The sequence below is a fragment of the Astyanax mexicanus genome, chromosome 22, assembly GCF_023375975.1.
Source record: "Astyanax mexicanus isolate ESR-SI-001 chromosome 22, AstMex3_surface, whole genome shotgun sequence".
Classification (NCBI taxonomy): domain Eukaryota; kingdom Metazoa; phylum Chordata; class Actinopteri; order Characiformes; family Acestrorhamphidae; genus Astyanax; species Astyanax mexicanus.
Window position 1 is genome coordinate 11,520,860 of NC_064429.1, and position 17,089 is coordinate 11,537,948.

A 17,089-nucleotide genomic window follows, 5' to 3' on the forward strand; every position below is an offset into this window, starting at 1 on the left:
CTCTGCTTTTACATTATCTGTTCTGTAACATTCTGCTATTCTGTTCTCTACATTATTATTACTTTATACAAAATCAGAGACTTGGTAATGTAACTGATGTTTACAAAAAAAAGTTTACAGATTTCAATTCTGGCCACAACACACCTCTGTCCTTTACACAATTGATTTAGCTCTGAATGGAGTGTGTGTGTGTGTGTGTGCTCTATAACACAAAAACATTCTTTACACCTGCCTCTGTGTACACATAGTTTAACACACAGGCCAGGGTTAAAGGTCACAGCAGGAAACCTTTAGCTTTAATGGTGAATCGTAAACTTAGACCACAGGCAGACTGCAGAAAAATGAGAACTCTAACCTTCTGACTTCTAAAGCACAGTTTACACTGTTTACACAACTAAACTGTGGTAAATAATAAATATTTTATATATATTTTTTTATTTCATAAATAAACCTTTAATAAATACATCAATATATAATTACAAACACTGTAAGATAAAACATATCTGAATGTGCTTTTAATAATAAATACCACAACAGGGTACAGTTTATTCATGCAGAAGCTACAGGAAGCTGCTGCTGCTGTGCTGTTCCTCTCTGCATGAACATTAATGAGAGTGTGTGTTCATATGAGGAGAGTGACGGAGATGTTCAGAAAAACCTGAGTCGAGTCTGTCCATCAAATCGACCCGGGATTCTCTCAAACAGGAGCTTCGCTCTCTTATACTGCGGAAACACTGCAAGCAGAAAAAACACACACACGTTTTAATAGAGAGTGTGTGAAAAGCATTGGTTTTAGCAACACAGCCTACAGCAAGTAATAACCTACACATAGAGTGTGTGAAAAGCATTGGTTTTAGCAACATAGCCTACAGCAAGTAATAACCTACACAATCTACTAAATACATTTTATGTGGAGAAGTGTGTTAAAAGAGTATTAAATAGTGATTGCCCCCGAGTTCGAGTTATTAGGTTTTGAGTATCTGCCAATACCGTGTCCAATACTTCAGACCAATACTTTGGCAATGCAGTAAACAAAGGACAAACTAAGTTGTGCCTTAAGTAATATGAGGGAGTTATTGATGACAGAGTGAGTGCAGCATAGGCATTCTTAGTCTATAATAAAGTTGTGTAGTAACAATGTAAAATTACATCTTTGAATATGACCAGATCGTCCCCGATTTCCCATCTCGTGACCGAATTGGGTACATCACTAATATTAAAGGGTCTAAATGAAAATTTGTGTAAATATTGTGTGTGTGTGTGTGTGTGTGTGTGTATACCTGTGTCACCTGTATTATCACTTGCTGGCCTCTTCATCTCTAAGCCTCTGTATTGAGCAGAGCAGGGAAATCAGTACTTACATGCACCACCATTTTTCCTACACCAATGACTACAATTACTAAAACATCCTAATCAGATGTGTAAGCATTTAGCTTATCTTTAAATGCTTTAAAACTCAAATAAAAGTCAAAAGTGTCAAAAATAAAGATTCTAGGATCAATGGCATTTTTCCAGATTTCTGTGCAATTTTGAAAAATAAAATTCAAATGCAAAAAGACTGCACAAAATAAAACAGCGTGCACACAATGAAAAACAGCATGCCCAACGTTTCTGAGCTGCAAACAGCCATTAATAGGAGACTTTACAGTTATATCAGTTTCTTTGTGTAACTGTAGTGGATGAATACAATTTATTTATTTATTTTACATCTTTGGACAAAATTTTATAATTGTGCATAAATTTCGCTTAATGTTTGGATGGAACCCAGCTGAAGTTACATAATGTGAAATAATATAATAAAACAGGTCTCCATGTAAATGAATAAGCAGTAAACACACCTCCGGTACTGAGGGGAGATGCTGTAGGCGTCGCTCTGCTGCCCCCTGCTGCTGACTGCACTGCTCCTCCACTGCTGCAGGGCAAGCGTTTCCATCTCCTCCACAGGTGAAGGCCGACTGTAGGGGGCTGCTGGGGCAGGACTCGTAATGCAGGGGCTGTGTGTGATCGTGTACGAGAGGTTTGGCTGTGGTACTGGTGAAGCATCTATCAGCCACTGCTCCTCTCCTCCTCCAAAGGGACCTGATTACAGTCAAGGAGTCAGAAACAATCATGATCAATTTACTCTCTCAAAACGTTTCTTAATATTCAATAACAATAATTACAAAATTTTCACATTTTATGTTTGCAGCATTAAGCTGACACTCTTATTGACTTATCGACTAGGTTATTCCTATTACAAAGTGGGCCAAGATATTGTTAGGAGTCTTGCCCAAGGAATTGAACCCCAGTCTCCCACATGATGTGGTAGCTCACTGGCAGGTAGTGGTATCCACTCCTACATAAAAAATAATGTCACTAAATATAGTCAAATATGGACAATGCACAAACCTAGTTTTGAAAATATGTACAGAAATGATTATGCCTATTGCATGATTTGTATTTACAACAGTGGTGTAAAAGGCAATTACACTACACAACTGCAGGGGGAGCCCAAGAGCAGAAAATATCAATTATTGCATAATGCTGCTTTATATTATCAGATATTTAGCTACTCTTATGTGCTCTTGAACTGCACAGCTTAGATAATATTGTAAATAATATAAACAACATTGACAGTATTGCTGTCAGTCGGTTATTGCTGTTAGACAATGACATCATCCTATCGCCTAAAGCTACAGGTGCATGGGCTGCAGTTACCTGTGTAGCTCTCATGCTGGATGCGTTCTCCAGGCCTTGGCTGCAGGTCTAATTCACACACCCCGCGCTCCGACTCCAACCGGCCCACAGCAGCTCCACACTCTCCGCCATACCAGTGAGTACCCACGATGCCCTGCGGCTGGGCAAACTCTGGGCTGTCCAGAACAGCAGGTGAGCGAGTCAGAAACAGCGGAGTATGAGAATCTGAGGGAGCTGGGTCTAAATGAGGCTCATCTTCAGTCACAGCCCATGGAGGGAGCTGAGGATGAGGAGCAGGATGAAGGTGTGGGTGCAGCACATCGTTAGACTCTGAAGGGGGCGTTATTTCACTCTCAGGCAGAGAGGGAGCAGCACTGAGCCTGTGAAGAGCTGTAATGTGGCTGAAGAGCTGCGCACACACACATTTAGATGCAAACAATAACCAAGGACTCTTTATAGCCCCTTTTTACACACAACTATTTAATGTCTTAATGTAGGCTAATAATAGTACCTTGCACACTTTGTGTGGGATCTCAGGAAAAGCATCCTGGAGCTCAGAAAACGAAGCTCCCAGCAGCCACTGCAGAGAAGGAGATCTCCTCAGCATCAGCTGAGCCACCACAGGGTTAACACAGGGGAAACTCACCAAACACTTCTCCTCCTGAGAACAAAGGAGCATGTCTCTTAGCCCGCTGTACAGTTTGTAATAGAGATTTTAGCAGTGCACACAGGGGACTAAATGATTGCAAAACGCATGCTGAGGTTATTAAATCTTAAATAAATAAATAAATATATATTTGTATTATGTTACACTTGAGATGTCTGCTAACACACTACCTGAGTGGGCAGCACACTGAACCAGTCTCGATCCAGCCAGTCCCACACACTCCTCCCCGAGTTCAGCAGAGCGTGCAGGCAGATCTGATGCACACACCAGGCCATGTCCTCTACATCACACACCAGAAACACCTGACAAACACACACAGACATACACACACATACAGCACTGGTCAGACAGGGTGTGTACACAAGCATGTTATTCAGGGTATTTGCAGATATGAGGAAATCAGATTTACGTCTTTTTAAAAATTGTAACACCACAATTAAGGCTAGTTTCATGCTAAAGATAAAACCAATATTAGATTTACCGACTTAAGGTTGTTCAGAAAGCTCAAGATTTCTGTGTTTTCTGAGAAACATAACTCACCTTTATATCCAGATCCTCCGTCTTCAGTCCAAACAGAACGAAGGCCGAGTACATCAGCACCAGGTTACTAAACACATCGCCACACACACTGCAGGCAAAAAACATCAATAGAAACAAATAAACAACATGAAAACAACATCATCATCATCAAACATAAAATATTAACAACTGAGAATAAACACAAATAAATCATTTTATCATCTAATATAAACATTATAAGATAAAACAATATAGTATGCCACACTAAAAATACTAATTTATATACAGTACAAGTCAAATGTTTGGACATATTTAGATCTCTTCTCATTTAGTTTGTTTTCTTTATTTTTTATGATTTTTTACATTGTACATTTAATTTTGACTATATTAAAGCCATACAGGAACACATGCAGAATTATTTAGTAAATAAAAAGTGTTAAACAAACCAGAATATGCTTTATACTTTAGGTTTACTGTTTACTACATAATTCCATATGTGTTCCTTAATTGTTTTCATGTCTTTAATATTAATCTATAAAATATAAAATGAGATCTCTGACTCACAGTTTGCTGTGTTCTTCTGTGCAGTGCAGTATTATCCAGCAGCGGCTGAACTGTAGAGAAAGAGCTGACAGCCTGTTAACCACACGGTCAGCCACTTGCTCCTGCTGCAGCTCCTCCACCTCCTACACACACACACACACACACACAAATAAATCAAACTAAAGAGGGTGAAGACTAGCACACGCCTCCTCTGATACATTGCCGAGTAGCATCACAGCGTAACGCTCGGAGGAAAGCCCAGCCACTCGGTTCTGATACATCAGCTCACAGACGCAGCCTTGTGATGATCCACATCACCCTAGGAGTTATGAGGGGAAAGAAAGAGTGCCATCTACTGTACTGTACCCACCCAGAGAGAGCAAGGCCAATTGTGCTCTCTCAGGACTCTGGCAGCTGATGGCTTCATTAAAAATTCACACCAAGTGAAAGTTAAGATCTCAAGAGGATAAGTGCTTTGCAGTATGTTTGACCCTGACCTGCAGAACAACAGCCGTTTTCTCATCCACTGTGATAACATCAAACAAATCAGTGGCCCCCATCGTCTGTAACGACTGACTGTAGCTCCTCTCCAGCAGAGTCATGTTATACCTGCAGCACAATTCCACAACAGATTATATCACAAATAAAAAAATCCTTACATGATATTTACACCATACACACATAATCTATTGTAACTGGTTAAAATCATATACTGTAAAAAGTGAAAGATCCACTGAAGTAAAAAAGAAAAAGTTTGTAGAAGAAGTGGTGCCAGTATTAGTGTTATCACTAATAGTGAAAAGACTGACGTTGATTCCAGATGCTGAAGCAGGTCTGTGCGCTTTACAGAACCCTCTGAGATGAACAGCAGAAAGGGAATACAGTCCAGGAAGGCCTGAGGGGAGACTTCTGGACCTGTACACACATTTTACTTCTTTATTAAACATTAAACATTATATCAACAGCTGAACACAGTTTTTAACTGAACATTTTTCTAAATGTTCTATTATTGAATAAAATAAATATGAAATAGTGGCAAATCTGAAGACAACCCATTTTCTTTGTGGACTAATTTTTTGCTGCACAACAACACCCTGAAACAGGTATACTGCAACTATTGTAATTAGTGGCAGTTTATTCATAACCATTAGGTGTTATAAGATTTTGCATTGAGCTTTATAATGCTTTGTAAAAAAAACAATACTTGTTAAATTGTGATACAAGTGCTGCTATTGATGGTGTGTGTGTGTGTGTGTGTGTGTGTGAGACCTGTTTCTGGAGCTGCAGTACAGAAGCAGATGTATTTGACGTTGTTCTGAGAGCAGCATCTGCTGATGGTATTCTGATGAACGCAGTCGAACTCCAGCACTACACTGAACCTCCGCCAGGGGAAATCAGCTCCCACCTGCTGACTGCACACTATAACACACCTACTGCAGGAGAGACTGATGCACACACACACATACATACATATATACACATATAAACAGATAAACAATCAGGGCACTACTGCTGACAAAAACACATGTGTCCATTCACATATCAACACATACTAATCTTTTAGCAGCTATTGTTACTAACCAATGACTGTATAATAGCAGGGACACCGTGATTCAGTTCAATTGGGTGTTATATTTTGCTGTTTTATAGAATTCTGTAAATCTGTTTTCATTAATGCTGTATACAAATATACTAATAAACACACCTGTATAAAACACTTCTGCTGTCGACTCTGTTTCTGCCTTCCTCTGGTCGTACTGCAGTCGGAAAACTTCCTATAATGTCACAGACACACACACATAAGTTACAGCTCAGTCCAAAATTCCAGTATAAACCACTGTGTTAACTGTATTAATAACTCACCTGGTACCTGGCTGAGAGCTGTCACTAGCTCCGCCCTCACGTTCTCCACAGCTGTTACAACCAAAACCTGATATCACACAAATAGACAAACCCATCTATGTTTTTATTATGTAGGAAATTTAGATTTTTTTTTCTATTATGTTTCATGTATATGTTCCAATGTCTGAATAGTCTTAATAGAAAAAAGTTACCAGCCCCTAAAAAAGGGTGCAGTTACATTACTATGCTACTATACTACCATTTTATAAGTGGCATAAAATGATAATAATCAACCATATAATTAATCATCCCAAACAAAAAATAAAACACAGGAGCACAGGGTTAGAGACACAACACACAATGAGACGAGGGCAGATTATATAAATAAGTGCAGGTTCTGACCAAGTCTGAGGTGTTTCTCTGTAGGATGGCGCTAATTTGCTCCAGCAGCTGTAAGACTCTGGGCTGCGGCTCCTCCTGCTTCCTGTAGCTCAGATACTGCAGCACCTGGAGCCTCTTCAGCAGGTCTTCCAGACTGCAGGTGGTTCGCACCTCCGCCAGGTACTCTAACACACAGGTAAACAAACAACATGTAAACAACTCTTAATTTACACGAAATAAAACTTGTTTTATTTACATTTTTCCAGTACAAACTAAAAACTGGTGTGTGTTGGCAATACAGATCATCCTAAAGTTTAATACTTTAGAATCGTATAATCAGTACATCTCTTAACACCACAATGTGTTTACCAATGGCAGTGTTGAGGTCACATCTGAGCAAAATTTCTGTCACTGTCACCAGAGTATGCAGAAGAGCTGCATCATTATGTACACTCTCCTTGCCTAGAACACAGAAATTACAATTTTACAATGGCGACAAAAAATTTCCAAACAACACCACTTAGCAAAACCTACCTTAGAATTTTACATTTACAGAACGTTCACTTCTTAAGCTTTGTTCCTGAAACATTATCATGACAATATGTGACATAGATACTATCAAAACTTTTGAAATGTTAACACTACAGTAATGTAATTTGAAGGAAATTAGATGAACTGTAGTGAAAGTGTTGCTGTGTGTCTGACCCTGGCCCATGCTGAACAGCTTCTCCTGCTGTTTTAGATAGAATCGTGTGTCCTCATTCGTCAGGCTGCTGATGTCTTTACCGCCCAGAGCGCTCGGGTCTGACTCTCGTACCCTGCTGAGGTACGACACGGCCGACGCATGCAGCTCCCAATACGCAAATCTCTCAGACTCTACAGGAGAGAGCACAGAACAAAAAGTGAACAGGCTTCAGTGAGTTTACAAAATAATTAAACATTTTTTAGGTTTCGAGAAAACACAGCATTAAAAGATTTAAAGAGGAGAAGATTTGTGCATAACCGTTCTTAGTTCACCTGTAGCCTGAATGTATATGGTTTTGCTGAAGGCTTTTTCTGTAGGAGGTGAGCTGGTCTCACTTTTCTTTGTCTTCTCTGAGTCTGCTGGCAGTCCTGAACCCGCTGTGGGTGTTCTTGTGCACTTCTGAGGAGAATCTGCCACTGAAAAAACAAAGTTTAATGATACATACAGTCCAGCAGAACCTTTTCCATTGTAGTAACATTCATATACAGCACACTGTGTTAAGACACCTGTTAATTCGCTAAATATTGCTTTTGTTGGAATAACTGCGTCTACTGTCTAGGACAGACATTTGCTTGTTGGCAATACTTCTCTACATGGAATATAGAAGCTGTGCTTGTACATTTGCACATCTATGTCAGCAATGGGTGCAGCTTAATGTAGCGAATTGCATTCATCAATGCATGGTGCCACTGACTGGAGGTCTTTAGGATGCATTGTAAATATTACAATATAGTTTAATAAACCCTTCTCTCATCTCTTATTTCCTGCATTCTTTATTTCAAATGAAAGAGTTCTGAAGAGTTCTGTAATTGATTTTTTGACATTTCATAAAATTCTGAAGCAGAAATACATGTACACATGTGTTTTACCCCACCTGCTGCCTGCACTGTCGTGGTGTGCTGAGAATTCTGCACGACTGGACTCCTCTGGAGTATTCTTAACAGCATAAATGAGGATAAAGGATCCAGATCCTCCTGAGGGTCGGAGACAGGAATCCTCTGGCTTCTTTTTAGTGCTGAACACTTCGGAGCTTGCACTGTCTCTTCTTTACTATAAGAAATGAGCTTAATCTGCTCTGAACTGCTGGGTGTATCTGACAGCACCCCTCTCTGAGTGCTTTCTGACTGACAGTTGTTAGCAGTGGTCGTTTCTGCTGGGATGTCTCCGTTATCTGCTCTGCTCGCAGTGAGGACGGCCTGTTTTTGGGACGGTTCCTCCACTATGATGAACTTCACCACTTTGCCTGCCTGAACACAGCTGGGCACAGAGGACACTGAAGCTGTGCTCTGAACGGATGCTTCACTCATACTGGAATCCACTGCCTGAGCTAACAGCAAAATAATTAAAATAATATTCATAATAATTTAGGCATTTGCAGATAATTAAACTTTAGAACAAGAAAAGTAAGTGGTGCTGCACTACTACATTAAATATACTGTATGTAGAATTATTTAAACTGCAAAATTATCTCTGTAATGTTGATCCCGCTGTATTAAAATTGACATTGAAATTGTATTGTTCATAGTACATAAACAGACAAAAATAATGGCTATTAACAAAATATTTGCATATATTTGCAATGCATACCTAGCAATTATAAAATATATATATATATATATATATATATATATATATTATAATAAAAATGTTTAGTTTCTCAAGGTTCTATTACCCTGTGCATAAATTCCCAACCTGCTAATTATCAATAAATAAATAAAAAAAACGTCATACAGTATTCTAACCTTACAGTGTGCTTGAATGTCTGTGCATGCTTTTAAATGAATGTCATATATTTTAAACTGGTAGTGGAATTGTGTGTATATTTGATTAAAAATGAAAGAAAGCTAACATTTACAACCTCTCAAAAATGTAATATTACTAACCAGTGTAATTATTTGTAATAATACTGTATTAATGTGTTATAAAGAAAAAGGACAACGATAGAAATTTTAAACCCAGTAAACAAGAAAATAACCTACCAGAACATGTAGCAGAATCTCTCAGCAATGCTATAAAACAGAAAAAACATATGAAAATATGGTTATTATTTCATTAAAATGAGTTTTTCACACAATTTGAGGAATTTTATATCTGCCACATATTATGATGCCACAGTAATTAGCTGTTTATGTTGCCAAGATTAAACATTTTGGAGAGAAATATAAAAGATCTTTGTTTCAAAATGATGTGGTAATACTGACCATCTATCTGAAGCACAGTGAGCGGTGAGAACTCCTCTGCTGTATCTACTGAGGGCTCAGGATCTGTCTGGTTCTCCACAGTCATGCCCTCCATAAGTGGCCACTGGATGGAGCTCTTAGGCTGGAGAAAGGGTGTGGATGGTATCTGGAGGCTGGTGAACAAATCAGTATCCTGAGCATTCTTCTCAGACCCCAGTAATGATAGCAGCTCTGGGAGAGACTGAGCTCTGACTGGATGATCACATATCTGAGGTTCTACAAAGACAGAAAACCCTTTAAAAAATAATAACATCAAAAACACCCAGCATGACTGAACTGAAGAGTATTACTCTAGGAAACGTAGTCAGTGACTTCATATCAGACTATTCTGTTAGAGCTAAGACAGCAGAAAGATGTGTATTTACACTCCTTATACCTTTACTGTTCACCAGCAAAAACAAGAAACTGCTGTAATACAGAGGAAACTGTTGCTGGAGGAGCTGGATATGAGATACCTGCCAGCAGAAAGTCAGAAACACAGTGACGCTGTTTCTCTGCGTTCCACACAGACCTTTCCATAACCTGACGTTTCCTGTCTGACAGCAAAACCCTGCAAAATCAATAACAAATCATCACTACAGTTTAATCACATACAACAGTGAATACTCAGATTATACAACAATTAAAACACATGTTCTTGAATTGAAGAATTCACTGTTTTCTTAAAAGAAAAGTTGTCTAAGATCTATTGAAAGATTCACACACATAAAAACAATTGGAGAAAACAGATTACATTATCTTTGCTTTTCTGAGGACCCTATTTTAGCTTTCTATAGGCAAGCTGTCAACCGCGCACCTTGCAGCTTGATTTAGGGTGTGTCAGTGTGTCTTTAATCATGGGTGTGACCAATCAGTGTGTCACTTGCCATTCCCTTTAAGAGCCAGGTGTGCGCTGACTTTGGCGGATTGCTATTTTAACTGCGCAACTATGCACCAGCAGCTTATTTACAAGTAATACAGGTAAAAGTAATGTTATTTTATGTAGTATTCTGTTTATTGTTGATGTAAAAAGTTGTTTTTGTGCATTACGGTGTATGTACGGTGCATGTGTGTGTAAGAAGTGGGGGTAATGTGACGTCTGGCTGTTGACGTCTGTCTAGGTTGTATTCAGTTAGTGGTATGATGTGACTCACAGTCTGTAGACTGGTGACAGAAGCTCAGCCGGGAGATGACCAGTAGAGAGAAACAGCTCAGGCAGGACTGGCCGGGCAGGAGGAGACAGGAGCAGGTCTGTCTCTATTTCAGTGTAGGACTTATAGGGAACTGACCCAAAAAATCAATTCACAATATAATTAAAATGATTTAAATTATGACTAGTAATAATATTATTTATCACTGCCTTAAACATTGTTGATTAACTGTATTGTTGTACAGCTCATGATAACATTGCTAGTAAAGAATTGAAGCTATGGAAGCAGTGACTATTCTCTTACATTCACTGTTAGCAACTTTAGAATTATCTACCATTTTGAACCATGTCTATATAATTTATGTAGTTAAATATAAATATATATACCTGGAGAACTCGCCCTCTGAGTGATATCATTATCAAACCTAGGCTTGTCAAATCTCTCACACTCTAAACGGTCCAGTTCAGCTGCAGGAGCAACTGCAACACACACACGCACTCAGACACTTAACCATTTAAACAACCAAGTACAACACACACTAATCTGTTATATTCAGAAAAAGTGTAGAATTATAACTTATCAGGAGTGTAGACTTCTGATAACAATCTATCTAACATAATTGAATGCATCATAGCAGCATGAATTTAATTTTAATTAATGTATACATGAAAGTGAAGGCATCATGTACACAGCAGTCCAAACCATACAATTTTAAGTTTGGAGGTAGCTTTACTTAATTATTGAATCACTGTTGAATCAAATTAAATATGTAATAAGGGTTTAAGAAAATACTGAATATCAATATCAAAGTCATTTAGACCATGTGTTCTGCTATTCTGATAAATTTAAGTAGAAAACTTTTCTCTTACCAAATATATATACTATAAGCAACACTTCATTAAATTTAGCTGTTATAAGCAGGTTTAATAACCCATAAATAACCTTAAGTTCCACAATCTCCATTTTGAGATGGATGCTTACCTGCCCTAAGAGTATCCAGAAGAGAATTTTGGTCTTCAGCTGCTTCTGGGGTAATATTTAGAAACCCTCGCAGACCACTAATACACAACACAGGGTCTCGCTTCTGCAGCACAGCTGGCTCAATTCCAACCGGCAGCATCATTACCTTAAAATACAAAACAAATAAAACAAATATTAATAAGCAAAGCATAGAACACAGTATTAATACGCTCAGAATAAAATACATAATAATATCTGAATTAAAATGATCAAAATAATTAAATGTCTACGTCTACTTCAGGAAAGTGATGAGTTCAAACCACCTCTTCAGTCAGTACGGGTTCTTTCCCAAACTCCTCAGTGAATGACTGAACTTCTAATCCACCAGCACGTCCGTCACCAGACACACCATAAGGCTCACAGTGTCTGAGAGTCAGAGATAAACAGGTAAAACCATGCAAAACATGGTCACACCGTAGACAAAGCTCAAATAATAGATGCTCATGTTGACAAATGATGCTGCAGTGCCATCTAGGGGTGTAAAATATCAGACTAGACACATTTATATTCATATTTATATTTTAAACAATGAAAGAATTTTGTGATAAAGCAATATACTGTTTTGAAAACATTTTATTTTGTATTTGTATTTTTTATAATTATTTACATTTTCACTAAATATTTTAGTATTGTGGTAATTTTTTTGTTGCATTAGTTTATGTTACATTTTATATTTTGTTGTTACTATTGTTTTATACAAAATTAGTATTTACTGTATTTTTTAATTTTTGTATTTTAATGAGCAATTATTATAAATTATTCAATTACAGCTTACCTGTCACAGACCAATGCTCTGGAGTGATGCAGGAGAGGATCGGACACAGTCAGAGGTTTTAATCTCTGCACTAAAGTCAGGAACGCAGGAAGCCGACTCCAAAACTGATTTAAAGGATCACTTATTATCACCTCCTCTGTAAGGAAGAGATCTAAAACATGAATAAAAACAGAAAGAAAAGAGTGAGCTCATTTGATTGTAGTCTAATACTAAACATCACACTCAGGTAGTTGCAAAATGAGATTAGTTGTTTTTATACAGTGACAACAAAAGACTTACATGCATGAATCAGCAGGTATGTTGATAGAAGGCGTGTTATTGTACATACACTACCGTTCAAAAGTTTGGGGTCACTCAAACAATTTTGTGTTTTCCATGAAAAGTCACACTTATTCACCACCATACGTTGTGAAATGAATAGAAAATAGAGTCAAGACATTGACAAGGTTAGAAATAATGATTTGTATTTGAAATAACATTGTTTTTACATCAAACTTTGCTTTCATCAAAGAATCCTCCATTTGCAGCAATTACAGCATTGCACACCTTTGGCATTCTAGCTGTTAATTTGTTGAGGTAAGCTGGAGAAACTGCACCCCACGCTTCTAGAAGCAGCTCCCACAAGTTGGATTGGTTGGATGGGCACTTCTGGCGTACCATACGGTCAAGCTGCTCCCACAACAGCTCAATGGGGTTCAGATCTGGTGACTGCGCTGGCCACTCCATTACCAATAGAATACCAGCTGCCTGCTTCTGCTGTAAATAGTTCTTGCACAATTTGGAGGTGTGTTTAGGGTCATTGTCCTGTTGTAGGACGAAATTGGCTCCGATCAGGCGCTGTCCACTGGGTATGGCATGGCGTTGCAAAATGGAGTGATAGCCTTCCTTATTCAGAATCCCTTTTACCCTGTACAAATCTCCCACCTTACCAGAACCAGAGCAACCCCAGACCATCACATTACCTCCACCATGCTTAACAGATGGCGTCAGGCATTCTTCCAGCATCTTTTCATTTGTTCTGCGTCACACAAACGTTCTTCTTTGTGATCCAAACACCTCAAACTTGGATTCATCCGTCCACAACACTTTTTTCCAGTCTTCCTCTGTCCAATGTCTGTGTTCTTTTGCTTATCTTAATCTTTTTCTTTTATTAGCCAGTCTCAGATATGGCTTTTTCTTTGCCACTCTGCCCTGAAGCCCAAAATCCCGCAGCCTCCTCTTCACTGTAGATGTTGACACTGGTGTTTTGCGGGTACTATTTAATGAAGATGCCAGTTGGGGACCTGTGAGGCGTCTGTTTCTCAAACTAGAGACTCTAATGTACTTATCTTCTTGCTTAGTTGTGCAACGCGGCCTCCCACTTCTTTTTCTACTCTGGTTAGAGCCTGTTTGTGCTGTCCTCTGAAGGGAGTAGTACACACCGTTGTAGGAAATCTTCAATTTCTTAGCAATTTCTCGCATGGAATAGCCTTCATTTCTAAGAACAAGAATAGACTGTCGAGTTTCAGATGAAAGTTCCCTTTTTCTGGCCATTTTGAGCGTTTAATTGACCCCACAAATGTGATGCTCCAGAAACTCAATCTGCTCAAAGGAAGGTCAGTTTTGTAGCTTCTGTAATGAGCTAGACTGTTTTCAGGTGTGTGAACATGATTGCACAAGGGTTTTCTAATCATCAATTAGCCTTCTGAGCCAATGAGCAAACACATTGTACCATTAGAACACTGGAGTGATAGTTGCTGGAAATGGGCCTCTATACACCTATGTAGATATTGCACCAAAACCAGACATTTGCAGCTAGAATAGTCATTTACCACATTAGCAATGTACAGAGTGTATTTGTTTAAAGTTAGGACTAGTTTAAAGTTATCTTCATTATAAAGTACAGTGCTTTTCCTTCAAAAATAAGGATGTTTCAATGTGACCCCAAACTTTTGAACGGTAGTGTATTTTTGTTGCTAAAATCCTTAAGACACACCCAATTAAACTTCAATGCTCCATGTGGTGGCGCTATAACCAAATAAATAGAATAAACCTGCTGTGAAGAATATTGGTTGTTAAATTCTGGGAAACCGGCTGAACAGAAATTTTATCCTCTTCAGTATCACAGATGCTGTGAACTATCGTAGAGAATTGTGTCTTGTGATATACTGAGTACTTCAGAATCAAAGTATCATGAAATCATTGTTACTGTGGGCAACATACTGTGTTAATATTGTTATGGTGAGATGCCCTGTAATTCTCATCCCTAATAACCAGGTACAGTCGATTGGACATGTTTCAAACTCATAATGAAGCTCAGTGTATGTTTTTTTTTACATATGTATATTGCAAAAAATGTATACCAAAAAGTAAATACCAAAATCATCCAGTCGAAAGTGGTAAAATGTGACACATGAATCATAACTAAACCAACCCATTAAGATATTAGGTGTTTATGTGCCAGTTCTCACCTTGGTAACTAAAATAAGCTGAGTCTAAATCAGCTGGACTGAATCTGTCTCTCCATTCAGGAGGTTCGGCTGAGTTCAGCCAGAGAAGCTCCTCTGATTCCACAAAGTCCTGAGATGCGGGATTAGAACTGGGCACCACCTCACCCAGTTCCAGCACAGGCACGCCAAACCTGCACACAACAGACAGACTCATTCTACAGAGAAATACAATTATAGCAATCAACAGGGAAAAAAAACAGGATTTGAGTTTGATGAGGTTGTGGATGCGGATACAATCTCGACACGTTTTGTCTAAATCAAAGTCAAAATCAAATTACCCAAAATTTAATGCACACTAAATACATAATGCAAAATATTAAGTTGTTGATTACCTAATTATTTATATTTATGAAATTAGACATAATATTTGACAGCAGTATAAATGGTCCCTAACAGTGGGCGTCCACTTGCCAAGCAAATTCTGTACCTTTCCAAAGAGTCAACCAAACACATCTTGGCCCTCAAGTCATCCAATACAGACCCCGTCACTTCCAGTTGCCATGTAGATTTTAAATTCTCTGTAGAAACAACATCATCAACAAAAGAAAAAATAGTTCTAAACATACTGGCCGGACATGAACTGACCACGGGTCCATGGAGTCCTGTAAGCCCTCTGCAGATGGCCTAAGTGTGGGTAAGTATCTGTGCCCAGCTGGATGGGAACTGGCAGCATCATTAAGTTTATCAGGAGTCTGTTCCTGACTGCAGCCTGGTGGAAAAAGACCAAGGAGAAAAGGAGTGCTTCGACCAAAATGTGCAACAGACAATAAAACAAGCAGACTTTGAAATTAACAAATAATGCCCTTTTGTGGACAATCTTGCCAAATTTAAGTCTGATAAACAGACAGTCAAATCTGCAATTTATTAATTTCCTAATATGTTGTCCAACAGTGATTCACAATTTAAAATATAACCCTACAATTAAATAACTGTAAATTCCTAATGTGTTTAAACCAAACCCAAGAACAACAAAGTGTTTCTAGGCAGGGGTGACAAATCTTAACCACAAGAGGTGCAGGTTTTCATTTCAAACAAGAAATCACACAAGATTGGGTAATATATCTTTCATAATATCACACCTGGTTTGCAGATTTCCATCTATGTGCAAATTATTTCCAAAAACAGTGGACATAGGGAAATGTGTGTAAAGATTTTTAGAAAGAAGATACTCACCCATTTACCAGCAAATTGTGTGTTATTGATGGCCTGACAATTATTAGCTTCATTTAATGTAAATGATGTTTTAAATAAGAAAAAAGGAAAAAAATCTCAGATTTTACCTCACAGCTGTAGTCAATAGCTCTGTACTGCACAACTGAGAACATCACAGCCATCTGACGCTCTGTAATAAGCAGCTGCTGCTCATCTACAAGCAGAACTGAGAAATTAAAATTTAACTAAATACAATTCTCAAATAATATATAACAAATCTTAAATATTTTCTCAAGAAAGCTAGCTAGTCTCTATAATTACACTAAACTATGAAAAAAACTTAACCAAGGTAACATAGAGCTGCTCTGAATGTAAATATCTTTCTCCTTTTTCATTGCTGAGGTAACTAATTTAGCCTGAATGGTGCACAAACATACAGAAACTGGTTTTATAAAATATAAACAAATACAAAATATTTATAAAATATATACAAAGCAGCATCTTATATTTGTAGTGTATAACAAAAATCCTTTCAGAAACGGAGGATTACAGATTGTTAGCAGCAGTGCTAACCACTGAGGAAAAGGTGCCGTTAGCAAACCAGCTAATCTAAAGACTTTAATTTTACTGCTGACTTTTCTACAAATAAATCAAGTTAGTGTGAATAAAATGGACATAAATTGGGTGTATTTATTAACAGCGACCGTATAACACAATAAAATCATATAAACCTCGATAATATTTAGTATTTTACGCATATTTTTAAGAAACTCGTTTTACCTCAGACCTCCTGTCATTTCCCGCCTTTCACCACTGCTGTCCAATCAAAACGCTCGACCGAGAAGACTAGTGCACTCCTATTGGCTGCTCGCGTTCTTATGGTTAAACATTGAATAAGGTTTTAATTTAT

At 38.1% G+C, this 17,089-nt stretch overlaps 1 protein-coding gene across 1 annotated transcript; it reads right to left on the minus strand.

Annotated features, from left to right (window-relative positions):
* Positions 1-414: 414 nt before the first annotated feature.
* Positions 415-17,047, minus strand: LOC111197438 (protein shortage in chiasmata 1 ortholog). The gene is made up of 31 exons (XM_022686807.2): positions 16,960-17,047; positions 16,308-16,393; positions 15,613-15,736; positions 15,455-15,545; positions 14,989-15,158; positions 12,539-12,689; positions 12,027-12,129; positions 11,725-11,869; positions 11,130-11,222; positions 10,747-10,876; positions 10,069-10,163; positions 9,575-9,829; positions 9,353-9,382; positions 8,248-8,700; positions 7,646-7,789; positions 7,334-7,504; positions 6,998-7,090; positions 6,650-6,813; positions 6,269-6,335; positions 6,111-6,180; positions 5,675-5,850; positions 5,215-5,320; positions 4,903-5,014; positions 4,427-4,548; positions 3,884-3,971; positions 3,514-3,645; positions 3,188-3,337; positions 2,698-3,085; positions 1,839-2,079; positions 1,281-1,327; positions 415-734 (listed from the first exon to the last, which is right to left on the minus strand). The coding sequence occupies exons 2-31, from the start codon at positions 16,359-16,361 to the stop codon at positions 649-651; spliced, it is 4,251 nt and encodes a 1,416-aa protein (XP_022542528.2). The 5' UTR covers positions 16,362-16,393; positions 16,960-17,047; the 3' UTR covers positions 415-648.
* Between the last annotated feature and the right edge of the window lie 42 nt (positions 17,048-17,089).

What these genes read in the sequence shown, in the direction of transcription:
- LOC111197438 (XM_022686807.2), bottom strand. Translation starts at nt 16,361, where the DNA reads ATGGCTGTGATGTTCTCAGTTGTGCAGTACAGAGCTATTGACTACAGC. An exon ending in AGAGCATTGGTCTGTGACAG is followed by an intron (nt 12,130 to 12,538) that starts GTAAGCTGTAAT and finishes TCTGACTCTCAG; the next exon opens with ACACTGTGAGCCTTATGGTG. An exon ending in TCTGGATACTCTTAGGGCAG is followed by an intron (nt 11,223 to 11,724) that starts GTAAGCATCCAT and finishes TGTGTGTTGCAG; the next exon opens with TTGCTCCTGCAGCTGAACTG.